Source organism: Pecten maximus, chromosome 19 (assembly GCF_902652985.1).
Source record: "Pecten maximus chromosome 19, xPecMax1.1, whole genome shotgun sequence".
Lineage (NCBI taxonomy): Eukaryota > Metazoa > Mollusca > Bivalvia > Pectinida > Pectinidae > Pecten > Pecten maximus.
The window spans coordinates 6112518-6130480 of NC_047033.1; the positions used below are offsets into that span (position 1 = coordinate 6112518).

The 17963-nt window shown below is 36.7% G+C and overlaps 2 protein-coding genes across 3 annotated transcripts; one reads left to right on the forward strand and one right to left on the reverse strand.

Annotated features, from left to right (window-relative positions):
• The first annotated feature begins 1348 nt into the window (after positions 1-1348).
• On the forward strand, positions 1349-3208 carry LOC117317738. Its single transcript, XM_033872646.1, has 2 exons — positions 1349-2057; positions 2690-3208. Exons 1-2 carry the CDS (start codon positions 1541-1543, stop codon positions 3106-3108), a joined length of 936 nt encoding a protein of 311 aa, XP_033728537.1. The 5' UTR covers positions 1349-1540; the 3' UTR covers positions 3109-3208.
• Positions 3209-7014: 3806 nt separating this feature from the next.
• On the reverse strand, positions 7015-16311 carry LOC117317742 (nicotinamide N-methyltransferase-like). 2 transcript variants are annotated; one of them, XM_033872652.1, is made up of 4 exons: positions 16258-16311; positions 12051-12197; positions 8319-8520; positions 7015-7543 (listed from the first exon to the last, which is right to left on the reverse strand). In XM_033872652.1, the coding sequence occupies exons 2-4, from the start codon at positions 12187-12189 to the stop codon at positions 7120-7122; spliced, it is 765 nt and encodes a 254-aa protein (XP_033728543.1). In that variant the 5' UTR covers positions 12190-12197; positions 16258-16311; the 3' UTR covers positions 7015-7119. The 2 variants fall into 2 exon arrangements, with proteins under 2 accessions (XP_033728543.1, XP_033728542.1); XM_033872651.1 differs by lacking the exon at positions 16258-16311 and having other exon boundaries at positions 12051-12253.
• Between the last annotated feature and the right edge of the window lie 1652 nt (positions 16312-17963).

Genomic DNA, 17963 nt, shown 5'->3' on the forward strand with positions numbered 1-17963 from the left:
TCTCCAAGAAACAGAATCAAAAGCTTTTTCAAAATCTATCATTAATAACATTCCTGGAATATTGTTTTCCTCAGCATATTGCATAACATCATAAACTAATCTAGTGTTTTCCCCAATAAGTCGGCCAGAAAGAAAACCTGTTTGATCATCACTTATGAGTTTATCTAAAACATTTCTAATTCTATTTGCTATAGATCCAGAGGCAATTTTATAGACTATATTTAATAATATTATGGGTCGCCAATTTTTCAAAAACTGTCTAGGTTTATCCCCCTTAGGAATACACGTAATTATACCTTGTCTTTGTGTAACTGATAACATACCTTTCTTATATCCAAAATTTATAGACCTTATAATAAAAACCCCTAGATATTTCCAAAAGCACTTAAAAAATTCCACAGTGAAGCCATCTGAACCAGGGCTCTTATTATTTTTCATGTTCTTCAAAGTTTTTGCTGCCTCATCAATAGAAATAATGCCTTCTAAGCTTTCAGAATCACCATGATCTAATTTTCTTACACTAAAAGTATCTAAAAAATCCATCAAATTTACATCTTCAATTGTTTCATTGTCTGCATATAATTTTTCATAAAATGAACGAATCTCTTCAAGAATATCATCCTGCTTCGAAATAACTACATTATTCTCTTTATCAATTTTTGGTATTATTTTGGATGTGAAATTCCTATTTTCTAGATTAAAAAAATAACTTGTCGGTTTTTCTCCTTCTTCTTGCCATTTTGCCCTAGACCTTACAAAACTGCCCTTAATCCTATTAAGCCTGATATTTTCTAATTCCTTTTTCTTTCTTTCAAGTTCTTCCACATCTACCTGTTCCTGCTCTTCAATATCTTGAATGGCTTGTCTTAGGTTATTTTCAGTCTGAGTTTGTTGTTTCTTTCTATAAGATGAATAAGATATTGTTTTCCCCCTAATTTCCATTAACAAAATTTCAAGAAAGAGTTGATCATTAATTACATACTGTAAATCTGTATCAGGAATGTTGGCAATACTGTTAAGGTTGTAAACTGGAAGACAATATTGAGTTTTTATATCCAAAATAGTTTTTTAACTAGTTGTAAATATTCTTCATGGTATAATAAGGACGTGTTAAATTTCCAAACCCCCCTCCCCCGTCTGAATTCGTTAAATTTTAAATTTACTGTTGGGAATGAATGGTCTGACCTATATCCAGATTCTATACCTGAGCTATTGACACTAGATAACAGATTGTCTTATAAAAGGAAAAAATCCAATCTAGCCTGTTTAATTGGGGTTTTCTTCCTCCACGTATACCTTCTACTATCAGAATGTAACTCCCTAGTCATGCATCTTGATATTTCGACGAAACACACAACACAGCTGAAACGTTTTCGTCTGCCATATAGCTCAGTGATAACACGACCTCACTTTATAAGTTGACTGTGGGTTATATAGCGCGCTCCAATTCCACAATTGTGTAGGAGGTAAAGGTGTAACACAAAACCACTTTCACGAGTACATATACTCTTACTTTAGTGATCGGTAGTACACGTACATCATGTGTGTGGCTATCATCATTATTTTATTGGCGGTCTCTACATACGGTTGTCATGGCCAGGTACCAGATGCAGTAAATCTGCCCAGACAATGGCAAGACCTTGTATCGGTAGTTGACCAAAAAATTGGTCAAATGGAAAACCTGGTGAACATTCAAGATCAACGCATCGACCAGCTGGAAAATAAACTACAAACTCAAGTTTCTGAAATAACGTCGCTAAAACGTTTAATGAATCTAAAGGATGTTGTTCTAACAAAATTGATGAAACAAGTTGCGGATTTAGAGAATCGTGTGGATATAAGTCCTAACACAGATATCAATGGAAACATACCAGGGAACACCACACGATTCCCTGAAGAATCAACTACCTTAACCAATCGGAGTTCTGTTGTCCCGGAACAGCCGTATGCTGTTCTTAGGGACTCTCGCGTACATTCACCCAGCGAAGACAATGAACAGGTCAGCGTGGAACTCCAAGACGCATCCAGGGACTTGACGAGATCAGCACATTCCAATCGTAAGTTTGAATTTACTGTTGGTAGTTGCCTGACTAACAAGATACTAGATCAACTTCATCACATTGTGACTTAATCAACCAACTCGATACCGAAATGCTTGTCAGAGGCACAATATACTTAATATACTTATAGAAAATGATTACGCATGTAAACCAATAGCCACAATGGTTCATCGGCATGGTATACGTAGTGGTTACACATTGAGTATTTGTTGTACACTTGAATATGGTATATCTTTTACTCTCGTTGGATATTTTTTAAAAGTTACACAATAACGAGCTTTAGCGAATAATTTAATTATCCTGCAATAATAAAGTAGCCAACCGCCTACCTTGATTGAAAGATTATCTATTGGCCACCTAGGCTTATTTCAGGATAATGATGCTACTATAAACGTTCGTATTTTATCGGTACTTTTGTTTTAGCGCTACCTGCCATCAAATCATCGTAATAAAATATCACTCTGCCAGTATGAGTGGTGTATACGTCATGTTATTGTTGCGCTGTAATTTGTCATTAACAAATATAATGCGCTAAAATTTGATTCCGCCAAAATAAGTTTTTTCCCACCAAAATGGGTACTTTTCCCGCCAAAATTAGTCCTTTAACAGTAGTCATTCTTGTTTGACAGGTGCAGCCTATCAAGAACAGGTTGCTTTCCACGCCTATCGTACCTCAACTGTAACCCTTGGCTCACTAGCCACGGTAGTGTTTGACCACGAGACACTAGACCAAGGGGATGGATATAACCCCCGTGACGGGATATACGTGGTACCAGAGTCTGGCATATACGTCATCACATGGACTATGATTTCCTTGGGCCGCTGTGCATTCCAAAATCAACTGGTTGTAAACGGAGCGACAAGAGGGAATACTTGGACAGATTCAGAAGAAATTGCGGACAGCCACCAAGTGACAGGGACCGTGCTTATCAACTTGAATCAAGGCGATCGTCTCTTTATTCGCATGGGTCGAATATATCGTAGCGGCGGAATCTTCAGTGATGCTTCTTATGCCAACCCTACGTTTTCAGGCTGGAAACTTGGTTGAATTAAAATGGCAGGCAATTTGATTTCTTTTAACTTTAACTTTGTGTTATATCTAATTTTATTTTATGAAATTCTGGGAGAATAAAAGAAATCCTCTTCAATCCAATTTGTTATAGTTTGCTGAATTTGTCAACATGACTTCGCTTTGAAGACGGAGTATATATATATATATATATATATATGGGGCAAAGAAGTAATTCAAACAGTGTGGACAATGAGGCTTGTTAAATTTTCGAGGCAATCCGCCCCTTTATCAAAACACAAAAAATACAAATACAATCACATAATATATATAAGACCTGCTACCCTCGGGGACCATTATATTTGACAATTCATGTAGTTAATTATTCAATTTGTTAAAATTTTCATAATTGCTGTACTTTTTTGGGCATCAATTCATTGTTGCTCTTTGAGACTCACATTTAGTCGCCTCCCGCCATCAACAGCATCTTGGTCCGATTTGGCCCGAACCGTCTGTTTCCTGTAGCGTCATGTAGGGACACTTCGGCATTCGTATTTCTTATATTCTCAGTCTTGATAAATATTCGTAGTAGTTTTTTTTACACCACTCTCTATAATTCTAATTATCTAAAAGATATTTTTCAAAAGTTTTTCAGACTTTGTACACGATATTTAATCAATCACTGTAGAGACGATAATTTAACATTTTTATTCTGAAATCTGATATCAATGCAATGTCGTCCACTAGCAGTATTTAGCGACGAATCGTCTTTGAACTCTTCGATATACTTTCACGTGCGGGGGAATTCAAAATATCTCTGCCGTTGGTCGCATAGCGTTCTAGTGTTGAACATGATACAGTCACGCTAGTATCCGCATTCGGCCCACGTTTGCCGAAAGGTTCATATTTGTTTCTCCAGTTGCTAAAACATTATTCTTATTGTATTTTAGTGTATTTCCAGTACTTCTTATATATATTATGTGATTGTATTTGTATTTTTTGTGTTTTGATAATGGGGCGGATTGCCTCGAAAATTTAACAAGCCTCATTGTCCACACTGTTTGAATTACTTCTTTGCCCCATATAATCATTACAAGTAATTCGTATCCTCCATACATTTATGTGAGGATCCAGTGTCATCTGGATTATACCGTTTATATTACTTCTTTGACCCATATATATATTGTCAAGTAGTAATGACGACAGTACAGACAAGTAAATTGTCGAATTTTCGAGGCAATCTGTCCCTTTATCAAGACACAGGTAAATTACATACGATCACATATAGACATAGAACATGGAACAGTTACACAAATATAGTAGGTATAAACAACAAAAATATCGTAATGTTGTAAAAACGATCCCCCCTCGGCCGATAATTAATTCGCCGAGGGCCTATTATGATTAATTAGGACAGATGCTAAAAGTAAATGAATAAATGAGATTGCCTCGAAAATTCGACAATTTACTTGTCTGTACTGTCGTTATTACTACTTGACATATATCTATTTCTAGTAATACGCATCCAACATTTGTTTGTTAGGATCCAGTACCTATATTGGTTTATACCGTCGTTATTACTTACTAGACCCTATATATATATATAGCTTAGAAACACAAATGACGAAGGAAGACAACTTTTTGACTCGTGCCCTGACCGGGCCTCGAACTCACGATCTACGGCACCCAATCGCCTAGCCAGAAATATCCACAGCCTATACCGCTGCGCCACATCGGTGTTCTTTATATATATATATATACATATTTCTCTCTCTTAAGGATAGCTACCATGAAAGGCGTTTGACCAGTAGATAATAAAATATCAAAACTAACCACAACTTCTATCTATCGATTGTCTTTTATAAAACTTATTCCTGACTGGGACTTCGTAAATATGACAACATTGATGATCCAACGATAAACATTGCACAGTAACGGCATTTTGTTTCTATCGATATACTGGTTTATGAACCGAAGATAATCAATATCGACCGAGACTAGAGGCATAATGTATTTAGATTACTCAAAAGACACACATACCGACAACACATCTGAGTTAAAGATATTGAAGTAGATATAGTATATATTGAACAAGCATATACAGTATTGCTAAAGCAATGCATGTGATCTACCGGGCCCCGATAGTTATAATGGTCCTTTACAAATGTCTGAAGTTTGATCCTAATCCCTCAAGGAATGAAGCCTCTAGAGGAGTGACGATGACTATCTAAAAATAGTAATCGCGACCTTGACCCAATATCCCTGAAAGCGAAGCTTGTCTGGGATATTAAAGTGCTTAATTAATGTTTTAAGTTTGATTGAATTTCTCTAAGTAATGAAGCCACTACAATGCCGACATTGAATATTCTAAAATAGTAATGGCAACCTTGACCCCGACCTAACAACTCTGAAACTGGAACATGTCGATATATCATGGTCCTTTGTAATTTTGTGAAGTTTGATCAATATTCACACTGGACTGAAGACACTAGAGCTTTCTAAAGAGAGTAACGCAGAACGTGACCTTGACTAGACCCGCCAACTCTGAATCTGAAAGTTGTTTGACCTTGACTAGACCCGCCAACTCTGAATCTGAAAGTTGTTTGACCTTGACTAGACCCGCCAACTCTGAATCTGAAAGTTGTTTGACCTTGACTAGACCCGCCAACTCTGAACCTGAAAGTTGTTTGACCTTGACTAGACCCGCCAACTCTGAACCTGAAAGTTGTTTGACCTTGACTAGACCCGCCAACTCTGAACCTGAAAGTTGTTTGACCTTGACTAGACCCGCCAACTCTGAATCTGAAAGTTGTTTGAGATATCATGGTCCTTTACAAATAAATGAAGTATGATCAAAATCCAAATCCCTCAACGAACGAAGCTGCTAGAGCACTTACAAGGATTTTTCTAAAAAAAGAAGTAAAAAGTAATAGTGACCTTCACCTTAACAAACATCCCCGAAACTCGATCTTGTTCGAGATACCAGTTATCGTTGTGTGAAGTTTGATAAAAATCCGTCAAGGACGTACATCCAAATTGACATGGGTACAAGACGGACGGAGAGGAAGCTTGTAGTCCCAATGGATTCTTCTGCATTATACAGCTGTGTCGTCCCTCTTGGAACTTCATATATGCCTAAATCATTAGTGGGAAATATAAGCTTTAAGAAATTAAATATAATTGGGTCTTAACAATAGGTCGAAGTCATATAAAAGGAGATTAACTAACCAACATTTCTATCAATTCAAATTGGTTTAGATACAGAAGATTGTTAGTTAAAGAACATATAGAATACATGAAAGAATTCGTAAGATTTTAAGATCATAATGTTGCGGATTGCTAACTTCCTCTTGTGATATGCTGTCACGCAATCGCCATGTTGCTAGTTAGAATCCCTCTATGGTGCGGATTAGCCTCTCTCTTTTGATGTTGCCTCACAAACCATCATATTGCGGATTAAACTCACTCTTGCGATACTGGCTCACAATCATAATGTTCCAGATTCATCATAAGGTGTGGTGAACATATATCCGGTTTTGGATGCACGTCGATATCTTTGTAGTAATTAACAACCATTTAGATTACAACTTAATGAAAAGTATTGATAGTAAGTCGTCTTCATCAAATCTGAACGTTATTTGTTTAAAACTAAACGCTGGGTTATAATGCACAAATATGTATTTGTGATACAGTAATTTTGTAGTGTTTTAGGCGAGTCCAAAACATTTTCAAACTTTAGCCGTGTCCCAATTCTCAGAGACAGAGGGTTTTCAAAATTTAAGAGAGTCCCACATAAAGAGAGTAAGCCTGGGACTACAAAATATACCCAAACATCACTGGTCAGCCTCAAATTATAAAAACCGCTTGATTCTAAGATACTCCAGATATGTATGTCCAATATCATTAAAGACACTGTATTGTTATCGATGACACTAACAACCGCCGATGACTACATTTGTATTTGGTATGTATTTTATTAGTGGTAGGGACACATTCTCTCTCACTGGCAGTGGTTCATTTTGCAATTTTGTCCAAGCTTTTTGAAATCGTTCATTTTCGTGCAAGCATATAATAACAGGAATCAAAACCCAGGTATTTGGCATCATATTCAGATTCTGCCACCTCTTCTGCTGCCACAATGTCAAATCCAACTTGTCGCATTGTTGATTGTAACTCTTCCCTAGTAATGGAGAGCGCACGATATTTATACTCTCCAATTTGGTAATTATCACCGTTCAAACAAACAAAAAGAATAAGATAACCACCCTTCTTAAGGAGGGAGGCTACATTTTCAAGGCATTTCCCATATTCTTCCACTGTAAACACCGCTGTCTCGATACAGTAGCTAGATATAATGATGTCGAATTGTGTGTCGTTGTACGTGTCTCCAAGAGGTTTTGATTTCGTCACATCCACGGGAAGAATGCCTTTCACTTTACTTCTTATCTCCGTCTCTCTTTGTCTGGCAGTCATCCTTTATTTAAAAAAGGAGAAAACTTCAATAACCTAACACCGGTATTATTGTACAGTTATAGGATATACAGCTACAGTGAATCAAACATGAGTATTCAGTTAATTACGCCATATTTCTTTTCTGGCACTACGTATTTGCTCTACGTTTCACGAAAAAAATAAAATTTCTGTAAGGCCTGCTGAAAGTTTCTTTTGGATCATTTGCTTTTTAGCCATCAGAAAATCTTCGTTAAAACGAAGTATTAATTAAATCTTGTAAATGACATACATTGTTATTAACACATTTTGGTAAGATCTATTTTAGTTTTTCGTTGTCAGCCCTATTGAGTACACCAATGAGACTACAACCCTGATTTAATACTGTAAAGAAGTTAAATCATATTACAGTGTGTTATTTTAATTATCGCAGTAATACTGTAAAGTTTTTAATATTTGCGTTGGATTTAATTTCGCTATACTCGATGTCATTAAATATAGCGCGAAAATAAATAGCCAGCCAATGTTTGAATGCACACACAATTGTACAGAAATGTTTTAGTTAATACCCGCAAAATAGTTTCGACTGGAACAACTGCGAACTAATAGCACCGTGAAATTTAAGAACTCTACAGTATTTTAGCGTAATAATGCGAAAAACATATAAACTGGGTTTTCACGAAATACGCATGTTCTAGCAGTGTGACATAGCAATTGATTTCAACTTACGTTCGTTCTTCAAGGCTCATAACGTAATCTATCAATTTTGTAGGTTGGTTAATCAATTGATTTCAACTTACGTTCGTTTTTCAAGGCTCATAACGTAATCTATCAATTTTGTAGGTTGGTTAATCTCCCCCTCAAGCCATTTCTCTAAATATTGGAGATTCTGTGGAAGGTAGTCTGAGAGGTAGATCTCATCCACGTGATTATAAGCCGTGATCAGTGTGTGAATAGTAGGACCAGTACCCACATCCAATAGGCGTTTACCGCTTACGTTGTCTGAAATAATAAACAAGTGTCTTATATGATATAGATCTAGACTTAATAGATTTAGCATTCACTGTTTATATGTAGTAATATGAACATTGATTGTATTGTCTAAAACATATGTTTTTTTTTCTGGTTTTATGGCCCCGTGAACAGCTAGGGTCATTTTGAGCGGCAGCTCATTGTAGTAGTTAATGACTACCTCACTTAACAACATAGGGGAGACCCGTCACATGCCAAAATTAAGGTAAAGTGTCTTGCTCAATAACAAAACCACGACAGCAGACAGGCCCGTTTCTCGGCTTCCGGGGGCCGCGGTGGCCGAGTGGTTAAGGTGTACCGACACTTTATCACTAGCCCTCCACCTCTGGGTTGCGAGTTCGAAACCTACGTGGGGCAGTTGCCAGGTACTGACCGTAGGCCGGTGGTTTTTCTCCGGGTACTCCGGCTTTCCTCCACAACCTGACACGTCCTTAAATGACCCTGGCTGTTAATAGGACGTTAAACAAAAACAAACCAAAATTCTCAGCTTAGAAATTAAAACCGGCACTGTTAGGGAGCGCCGAACCACGCATCTCAGATCTTCACCTGAGGCGCTCTAACCGACTGAGATATCGCGGCCCCTAGTCAAAGAGTTTGAGTAAAATAATAGAGCCACACTCTGACTATTGTTTGTAACAATCGTTAACGCCTTCACGTTGGACGCTGTCTCTTGGTCAGTATGTTATATACATGCAACTAATGTTGTGAGTCAGTTGTTACATATCATGTATACTGCAAATCACTTGGATTTCGCGAATACTTTATTGCACGAATTTACCACTTTAGACCACGGGCGCTTGCATAGAAAAAGAGAATTAAAACAAGAAATATTTAAAAAAAAAGATAAACGGCATAGTTTAAATGCTGGTGTTTATAATATAAAACTGCTGGTGAAATAAATGAACGAACTAATGTGTTTCAGCACAGATAACAAAATTATATCAGTTTGAATCATTTTGGTGATAATACCATGCACGTAGCCAAGTTATTTTGTATGTGTATGCAGAGAAATGAAATGAGGGGTGAATGAGTACCGTATATGATATACAGTCAAGTGTTGGGACAATTTAGGTCCGTCATTTAACGATGTCCGAATAGTTACGTTGTCCTGTTTTCTTGAAACGACGAGCCTTGTACAGCATTTAGAATGATAATTTGTGTTGAATTGACCTTATTTTGCACGCTTGGAACACGTTTACATAATGTCCGAATATGTGTTCAATAACCATACGTACATAACAATAGTCCATTGGGCAAAGCAATACCTTCCCTGTGGGAAGGGCTGTAAAAGAAAGAAATCAAGACCAAAAACCTGAGATCAACCTTGTATTTAAGTCGCGTTACCGTAACACAACGTTTTGATATGATCATTGCGACAATGGGTGATGTTTTCATGACGGTATGTGTAGGTAAAATACATTTATATATAAAAATACAGTTGTAGTTATAAAAGTTCCAGGAGAATCGAATTGAATTTAATATAAATGAACTTTTTAACTGTACAGGTGGTCATAACATAGCACGACATGTGTTCTAGAGTTAAGTTGAAAGTTGGAATTATAACGATTATCATTATACTCAGATAGGGGTTGTTTGACGAGGATTAATGTCCTTGCTCCGGTTATCGCCGAGCCTAGGACACTCTCTCAGTTAGGGGTCAGAGTTCAGAAGCTTAACTACCAGGGAACTGTGTTCATGCGACAACCCAGGCAAGCCAGGAAAACCACACTTGGTCACGTTTGGAGACGTTAATCCCACTATTTAGCAGCCTTCATATACATGTATAAGGCAAAACATTCGCGACAGCGTTGGTGTGCAAACCTAATGATTTAAAAATACATGAATTTACTAATTTCATTGAAGATCAGAAAAAGGGTACATATATAATATCAAAATCTGTACATTTGAAAATTAGATTTCTGTGTCTATCTGCGTTCAGAAAGCTGTGTTTCATTATATTCAATAACATTCCTAAGCATACGTATTTAAGGGTTAACTGTAATATTGGGGTGTACTCTGAATAAACCGCGAATCGGTTTATGAAAAGAGTACACCCCAGTTTTTTGTGTTATTGCTCAATAACGTAAAAAAAATATTACAGTTAACCCTTATAATTTAATTAACAACGGTAAGAAACATTTTCATTAAGTTTAACATATTTATTTTGCTCCAGATATTTAAAAACACATCGATAAATACAAAATCCCGTGAACAACGATTACTCCGCTGACGTCAGTCATTATTTATGTTATGAGATGATAACATATTTTTTTGAGCCAATGAAAATGCTTGTTACAAGCAAAATTAAATTATAGTAACGTTCACCTAACGTTTGAAAGCAAACGATTTCCTTAAAAGTATTGATTCATTTCTGCATCTTACCGACTGTCATGTAGTGGGGAAAATTCAAATAGTGAGTTTTGTACTCTATGCGCATATATAACTCCGGACCTGTTCTTTTGGTTAATGTTTTATAATTCACTTTATGATTAACAGTAACAAATATGTAAATCAGACTTCACCCTGGTTTCCGGTTGTAAGTAGCCCTTTATAGGAATGGCACCAAAGGGAGGATGGTGGGCTAGATCAGAACCCAGAATTTTGTTTTAAATGTTACTATGCCCAAATTTTAAATCATATTTAAATAAGCAATTTAAATATGTAAATGAGATATTATCTCCAATTTTCACTATTCGCTCATTCACTACATGTACGTTTAACAATAGATTATATAGGCGCTTATTTTACTTTTCTTAATTGAGAAAGTATCAGATTGTTTTTTCTACAAGTTTCATGCAATTTGTGCCGAAATACACACACATATTTGAAATAAAAAAGCTTTTCTCGTTGTGTATAATTGTTATAATGGAATGAGTTAAATTATAATGCTATGTTGTATTGTGTTTCGGTGTTTTTTTGGAGGAATTTGGCGATGTTTTCACGGATTATTGTGTTTTGGATGTAACAATTCGTATCGAGTGACACGGTAGGTTAAAGATGAATGTTTCTAGATGACGGTTGTTTTTGGTATGCACCGTGTCAGTTTGAATAAATGTGTTTTTTAGTCGATTGAAGTGTGGTGGTGTGCCGTTTCGCACGTGCCGGTTTGCCAACCTTGTACTTTACAGAGTACACATACCACTGTCATATAAAAAAAAAAAAAAAAAAATGAAATCACATTTTCTATGCAAGCGCCTGTGCTTTAGACATGTTCGCAAATACATGATTTTATGAACGCTGATCTAGAAATGACTTTCAATTCGAGAATGATGAGCTATTAGCTATATAGAGTAATGGATTCTTCAAGACCCCCATATCGGTATAATAACCGAGAGGTTGGTCACCATCCAAAATTGTTTCATATCAATAACCGCAAAGGAAGTGAATTCGCGATAGATTCTTCCCGCGTATTAGTTAAGCATTGATGATTTCAGTTTCATTGGGGTATGAAAAAAAATTGTTTGCAAACTGTATGAATCCGCATATGGCAAAAAACTTACGTTCGTTAAAAAATCTATGTAGGATTTCGACATCACATCTCATGTTGAAAGCAGCTTCATCTGATGCCAGCAAGTTTTGTATATACCAATCGGGATCAAAACTTTTCAAATCTTTTTCTTCCTTCAAATTCTCCATCATTGCTGTGTCTGTGGAATAAAACATTCAAATAAAGTAAACGAGAACATTTAGCTAAAACCTAAATAGGTATTTAACTATTTTCGTCATTGCATCTTTTTATTTATTTTTTTACATCGTTTAGTAAAAAACTGGTTTAAATTTAAATGACATTGAGCATATTTGTTAAAAAATATCTTAAACAACAGAGAATACCGAAAAACTCAAAATCTATAAAACCATACACATATAAAACTTGACTTAACGACCATCTCAAAATTACGATCACCCTGCTATTACGGACACTTTTTTCATATCCGTTTTTTTTTTAAACTCTACATTTCTTGGCATTCGTCGCTTCAGTAATATGACCATCTCGGTATTACGGACACTTTTCAGACCTGTTATTTTTAAATCGACCATCTCGCCATCCGTTGTACGACCAGATTTGGCAGTCTCAAAGACCACGTTGATTACAACCAGCTAGTTGCCGGAAGTTGATTAATCACTGATGTCCCGACCACGTGACTCCGACCCATGGTTAAGTTTCAGTAGTCAGTGTTCTTTTTTGATTTAAACATATTTTATTGTATCTTAATGTATACATGGGAATTGGGCACAAGTTATCAAACTTATATTAAGCCCTTTCCCTATATAATTTTACATACATATAATACATTTATTTTACAAGATGACATATATTTACATATGAGAGAGAGAGAGAGAGAGAGAGAGAGAGAGAGAGAGAGAGAGAGAGAGAGAGAGAGAGAGAGAGAGAGAGAGAGAGTTATAATGAAGATATAATTAAAAAAAAATCATTATGACTATAGATTATCAAATGAATAAACAAATCTAGTAAACTATTCCAATAAACTATTTCGATGCCGATAGCAGAAGTTCACACTATTCACTTTTCAAAACACTCTGCTGTTTCTAAAGTTCATCACATCCTGTGCCATGGTTAGCTCTCTCCGTTCGCTTCCTATGTCTCCTGGAAATTCGATTCTCTTTTGCCATCGGCATCGGAATAGATATGATAAGCACACATAAATTTACACAGATATATATAGAGAGATAGTCAGTGTTCTAATGGTGTGATGGAATGATCACTTTGTAATTTGTAATGAAACCGTCTGTCCTATAGTAAGTTTTTAAGCATTGATGTCATTTTTTTTAGTTTCATCGGGGAATGAAACAAATTTTGTTTGCAAACTGTATGAATACGCGTAGCGGATTCTTACAGAAGTTTGCAAACAAAATTTACCCGATGAAACTAAAAAATAATTGACATCAACGCTTATAATTAATTTTTGAAAATGATTTTCTAATTTAAAACATGTTTTATGTACAATTTTACTGGTTTTAAATGGGATTCTTTTTTTCTCAAATCAATACGCAACGTCAATTGTCGTATTGTGACGTCACATTTTTCGCGCCATTCTCGGAAAGAATGAAAAGAATTTTTCGACCAATCACATTTGAGTATTTACCATGAAAACAAAGAAAAATTAATTATAAGCAAATATGAAGACTGCTCCTGGTTTTGGTAGTATAGCTACCTCAGCATTTTTATCGTGATAACGTTAATCACAGTATCAGGATAGCTCGACTGCTTTTGACCGAACGACCGAAAAGAGATATCTTTCGTGTTATCATACAGAGTAACGGTTCTTGATGATCAAAAGGTCACCTAAAAATTAAGACCATCCCGCTATTAAGACAATTTTCTTTCACTCAGACCCCCAGGTGGCCATAGTGAGAAGTTTAACTGCAATTATAAAAATTCATCTAAATGTGACATTTTTACCCCCAAATTACTCTTTCCGAAACGTGAGACGAACAAAATCTGATATCATAACATACTGTAAAGGTGGAAATGTTCGCGGCGTGGAATTTTTCGCTTATTTTGCGACTTTTAAATCTCCGCAATTATCCACACGCGAACATAATAATATTGATAGTATTAAAAATACAAATAAAAACGTAATCTTTAGGCGTGTTGAGATGTCATTACAAGTCTAAACTATATTCCAGGTTTGGTTGGAGTGATATTGATACTTTTGAGAAACTGAGCTAAACGCTATATTTTAGGATTCAGAGTGTGGCATCGATGAAGTCCTGAGTCACTGGTCAATAAATTCTGGATAATATTTCCGTTAATGAAGCGTGTGTTGAGATGTCCGCCATATGTTTATAGGTTACCCTCGTTTTACCGATTTTAAAATAGTTCATCGAATGCTTTTCATATCTGGATAGTAGCATGTTTAAATATGGAACGGAATTCAAGAAAATATTACACTCTCCGTTATTGCATTCTTGTGTGCAACATTAACATTCTGTTATGCGAATTGAACCTCATCATTAACTTTATTATCATTCGTGTATTCAGTGTTAAGATTGCATTGCAGTTTGATTATTCCAGTCGTTACGAGTTTGCATTGCGCAATCCGGTATTCGCTAGGTCAACATTCAGTATTGCATTATCGGCATTCGCGTTGACTTTGTGAAAGCTGAAGGTTGACATTCCATTTTCCAGTGCGATAAGAAGTCAGACATATTTGATGCACGAGTATGTGCCTGAACTAAAATAGTTCTCATGTTTAGCTTACCTGGCCCGAAAGGCATGTCGCGGCGTCCGTCGTCCGTCAACATTTCATTAAAATCGTCCTGAATGACTCAATGGATTATGATGAAATTTGGTCTGGATCGTTATTGGGCAAACGAGACCCATTGTTTCATAAACGGTGGGCGTGACTCCAGGGTCGGGACTCAATATAGGGACAATTTATGCAAATCAACCGGGTGGATTTTGAGAAAATAAGATCTGTCCAGAGCATTATTGGGCAAAGGAGATCCAACATTGTATAGATATGAATTGTGGCTACATAGGGACAAGGGGGAAAAAGAAGTAAATTCTTTAAAACCATTCTTCATTTAGATTATTAAGATTTAGACCAGATTGGCTTAAAAAAATATTGAGAGAGGTAGCTAAAAAGCAGGAAAAATTCTGTAATATTTGAGCATTATACTACCTTCTTTGAAAAGTAATTGGCCTACAATCCTGGCAATTTAATACTTATAGTTCCGTTTTAATTGAAGGTTTTTTCATCTTATATTCAAATTGTAACCATGTCATAGCATTCTAAAATCAAATGTCGAGCTGTCTAATTGAACCAGTTTTTGAGATGCCATGGGTAGACGGACAGTTACCGACAAAAATGCAGTTCATGGAAATAAACACAAAATCTTCAATTTAATTTCAACATTTCCGTCAATATATACCACCGTGAAGTTATTCACCTTTTTTAACATAACTACATAAACTCTTTCGAGTTGCAATGATCAATCAGGTATCTTTATCCGAAACAATTTAATATTGTGACGTCAAACAGAATGACGTCATATCACTACACCAGTTGGAACCATATTACCATAATGACCTGAACTTTTTATTTTGTTTGGTAAGGTTATATAGTAACAATGCATAGCAATTGGAAATATATAAACATATTACCGAAATATCAAGGTGGCGATGCAGGCCCCCTGGGCCTCTTTTTATTACGTAACTTCAACCGGATTTGACATAGATTTGCTTTGCGCCTGTCGTTGATGAGGCAAATGACACGTACCCATAACACATGGTCTTACGTTTATACTTTTTCAATGATCGCCATGTGTTCAGTTTGTTTCGTTCGTTTGCATGTCGGTACATGCTCTGCATTCTTTTTTTCAAATTTTTGGCTAATGAAGCAAGCTCTTTAAGATGAAATAAAATAAAATGAAATGCGAAACAATTTATTACCAAGAGGTAAAAGCCGCTTCATATCAAAATGTTTTTCTCTCAATATTTAAATTTTCATCAAAATTGCATACACCATAGTCATCATTACACGGGCGCCCTATATAAACCTATATCATTTTCATTAACATTGAAGCAATTAAACATTGTGGTTATTTTGAAGATTTGTTGTCTTAATATACCACATTATAACTCCCTCTTTCTCTTATCAAAGAAAACAAAGTGTCGTATCATTAACATATCAATAAACAAATTACTACATTTGAAATAAGATATGTATACAATGTGCTTACCTGACCTGGCAATGTAACGTCTACTATTATCTACTTACGATACCAGGTCGATGTTCAGTAGTCCACTGGTCATCAGAAAAACGTGTCCGTTATCTCGTAATGATAGGGTTGTAGTCGTGATACGTACAGTCTTACCGAGAGACGTTTTATAATGTATTGTCCTGTTGGTCGGCATGAATGAAAATGTGTCCTCTTAAAAATTCTTTATGGGGATAATCCGTTCCTCGATTGTTAATTTTACAATTATCGATCATGTCGTTGTAAAATAGGAAGATTGATCATACTTCAGATCTGTTTCTTTATTTAACAGTCATTAGACCTGAGAAAGACAAGCCTGCATCATGTTTGATTTAGTATTTTGCAGGATGCATTTTATTGTTATTTTCATTTTTTTTCATATTAAACCTTTAATTTGCGTTTGTAATTATTACAACAGTGCTAAAAGAATTGAATTGGTATTGTTAAAAAAATAAACCCGTACAGGATACACCGCCTCACCAAGGTATAAACCCGTACAGGATACACCACCTCACCAAGGTAAACCCATACAGGATACACCGCCTCACCAAGGTAAACACATACAGGATACACAGCCTCACCATGGTAAACCCAAACAGGATACACCGCCTCACCATGGTAAACCCTTACAGGATACACAGCCTCACCAAGGTATAAACCCGTACAGGATACACCACCTCACCAAGGTAAAGCCTTACAGGATACACCACCTCACCAAGGTAAACCCTTACAGGATACACTACCTCACCAATGTAAACCCTTACAGGATACACTGCCTCACCAAGGTAAACCCATACAGGTTACACTACCTCACCAAGGTAAACCCATACAGGATACACTACCTCACCAAGGTAAACCCATACAGGATACACCGCCTCACCATGGTAAACCCGTAGAGGATACACCACCTCACCAAGGTAAACCCATACAGGATACACCGCCTCACCAAGGTAAACCCATACAGGATACACTACCTCACCAAGGTAAACCCATACAGGATACACCGCCTCACCAAGGTAAACCCGTACAGGATACACCGCCTCACCATGGTAAACCCGTACAGGATACACCGCCTCACCAAGGTGAACCCGTACAGGAAACACCACCTCACCAAGGTAAACCCATACAGGATACACCGCCTCACCAAGGTAAACCCGTACAGGATACACCGCCTCACCAAGGTAAACCCATACAGGATACACTGTCTCACCAAGGTAAACCCGTACAGGATACACCGCCTCACCAAGGTAAACCCGTACAAGATACATCGCCTCACCAAGGTAAACTCAGACAGGATATACCGCCTCACCAAGGTAAACCCATACAGGATACACCGCCTCACTCAGGTAAACCCATACAGGATACACCGCCTCACCAAGGTAAACCCATACAGGATACACCGCCTCACCAAAGTAAATCCGTACAGGATACACCGCCTCACCAAGGTAAAGCCTTACATGATACACCACCTCACCAAGGTAAACCCATATAGGATACATCGCCTCAACAAGGTAAACCCATACAGGATACACCGCCTCACCATGGTAAACCCGTACAGGATACACCACCTCACCAAGGTAAACCGATACAGGATACACCGCCTCACCAAGGTAAACCCATACAGGATATACCGCCTCACCAAGGTAAACCCGTACAGGATACACCACCTCACCAAGGTAAACCCATAC

Coding starts and splice junctions, on each gene's coding strand:
- LOC117317742 (XM_033872651.1), bottom strand. CDS start 12,213: ATGTTTTATTCCACAGACACAGCAATGATGGAGAATTTGAAGGAAGAA. Junction 8,521..12,050: donor ACATAGATTTTTTAACGAAC/GTAAGTTTTTTG, acceptor TTATTATTTCAG/ACAACGTAAGCGGTAAACGC. Junction 7,544..8,318: donor ATGAGCCTTGAAAAACGAAC/GTAAGTTGAAAT, acceptor TTTTAAATAAAG/GATGACTGCCAGACAAAGAG.
- LOC117317738 (XM_033872646.1), top strand. CDS start 1,541: ATGTGTGTGGCTATCATCATTATTTTATTGGCGGTCTCTACATACGGT. Junction 2,058..2,689: donor GAGATCAGCACATTCCAATC/GTAAGTTTGAAT, acceptor CTTGTTTGACAG/GTGCAGCCTATCAAGAACAG.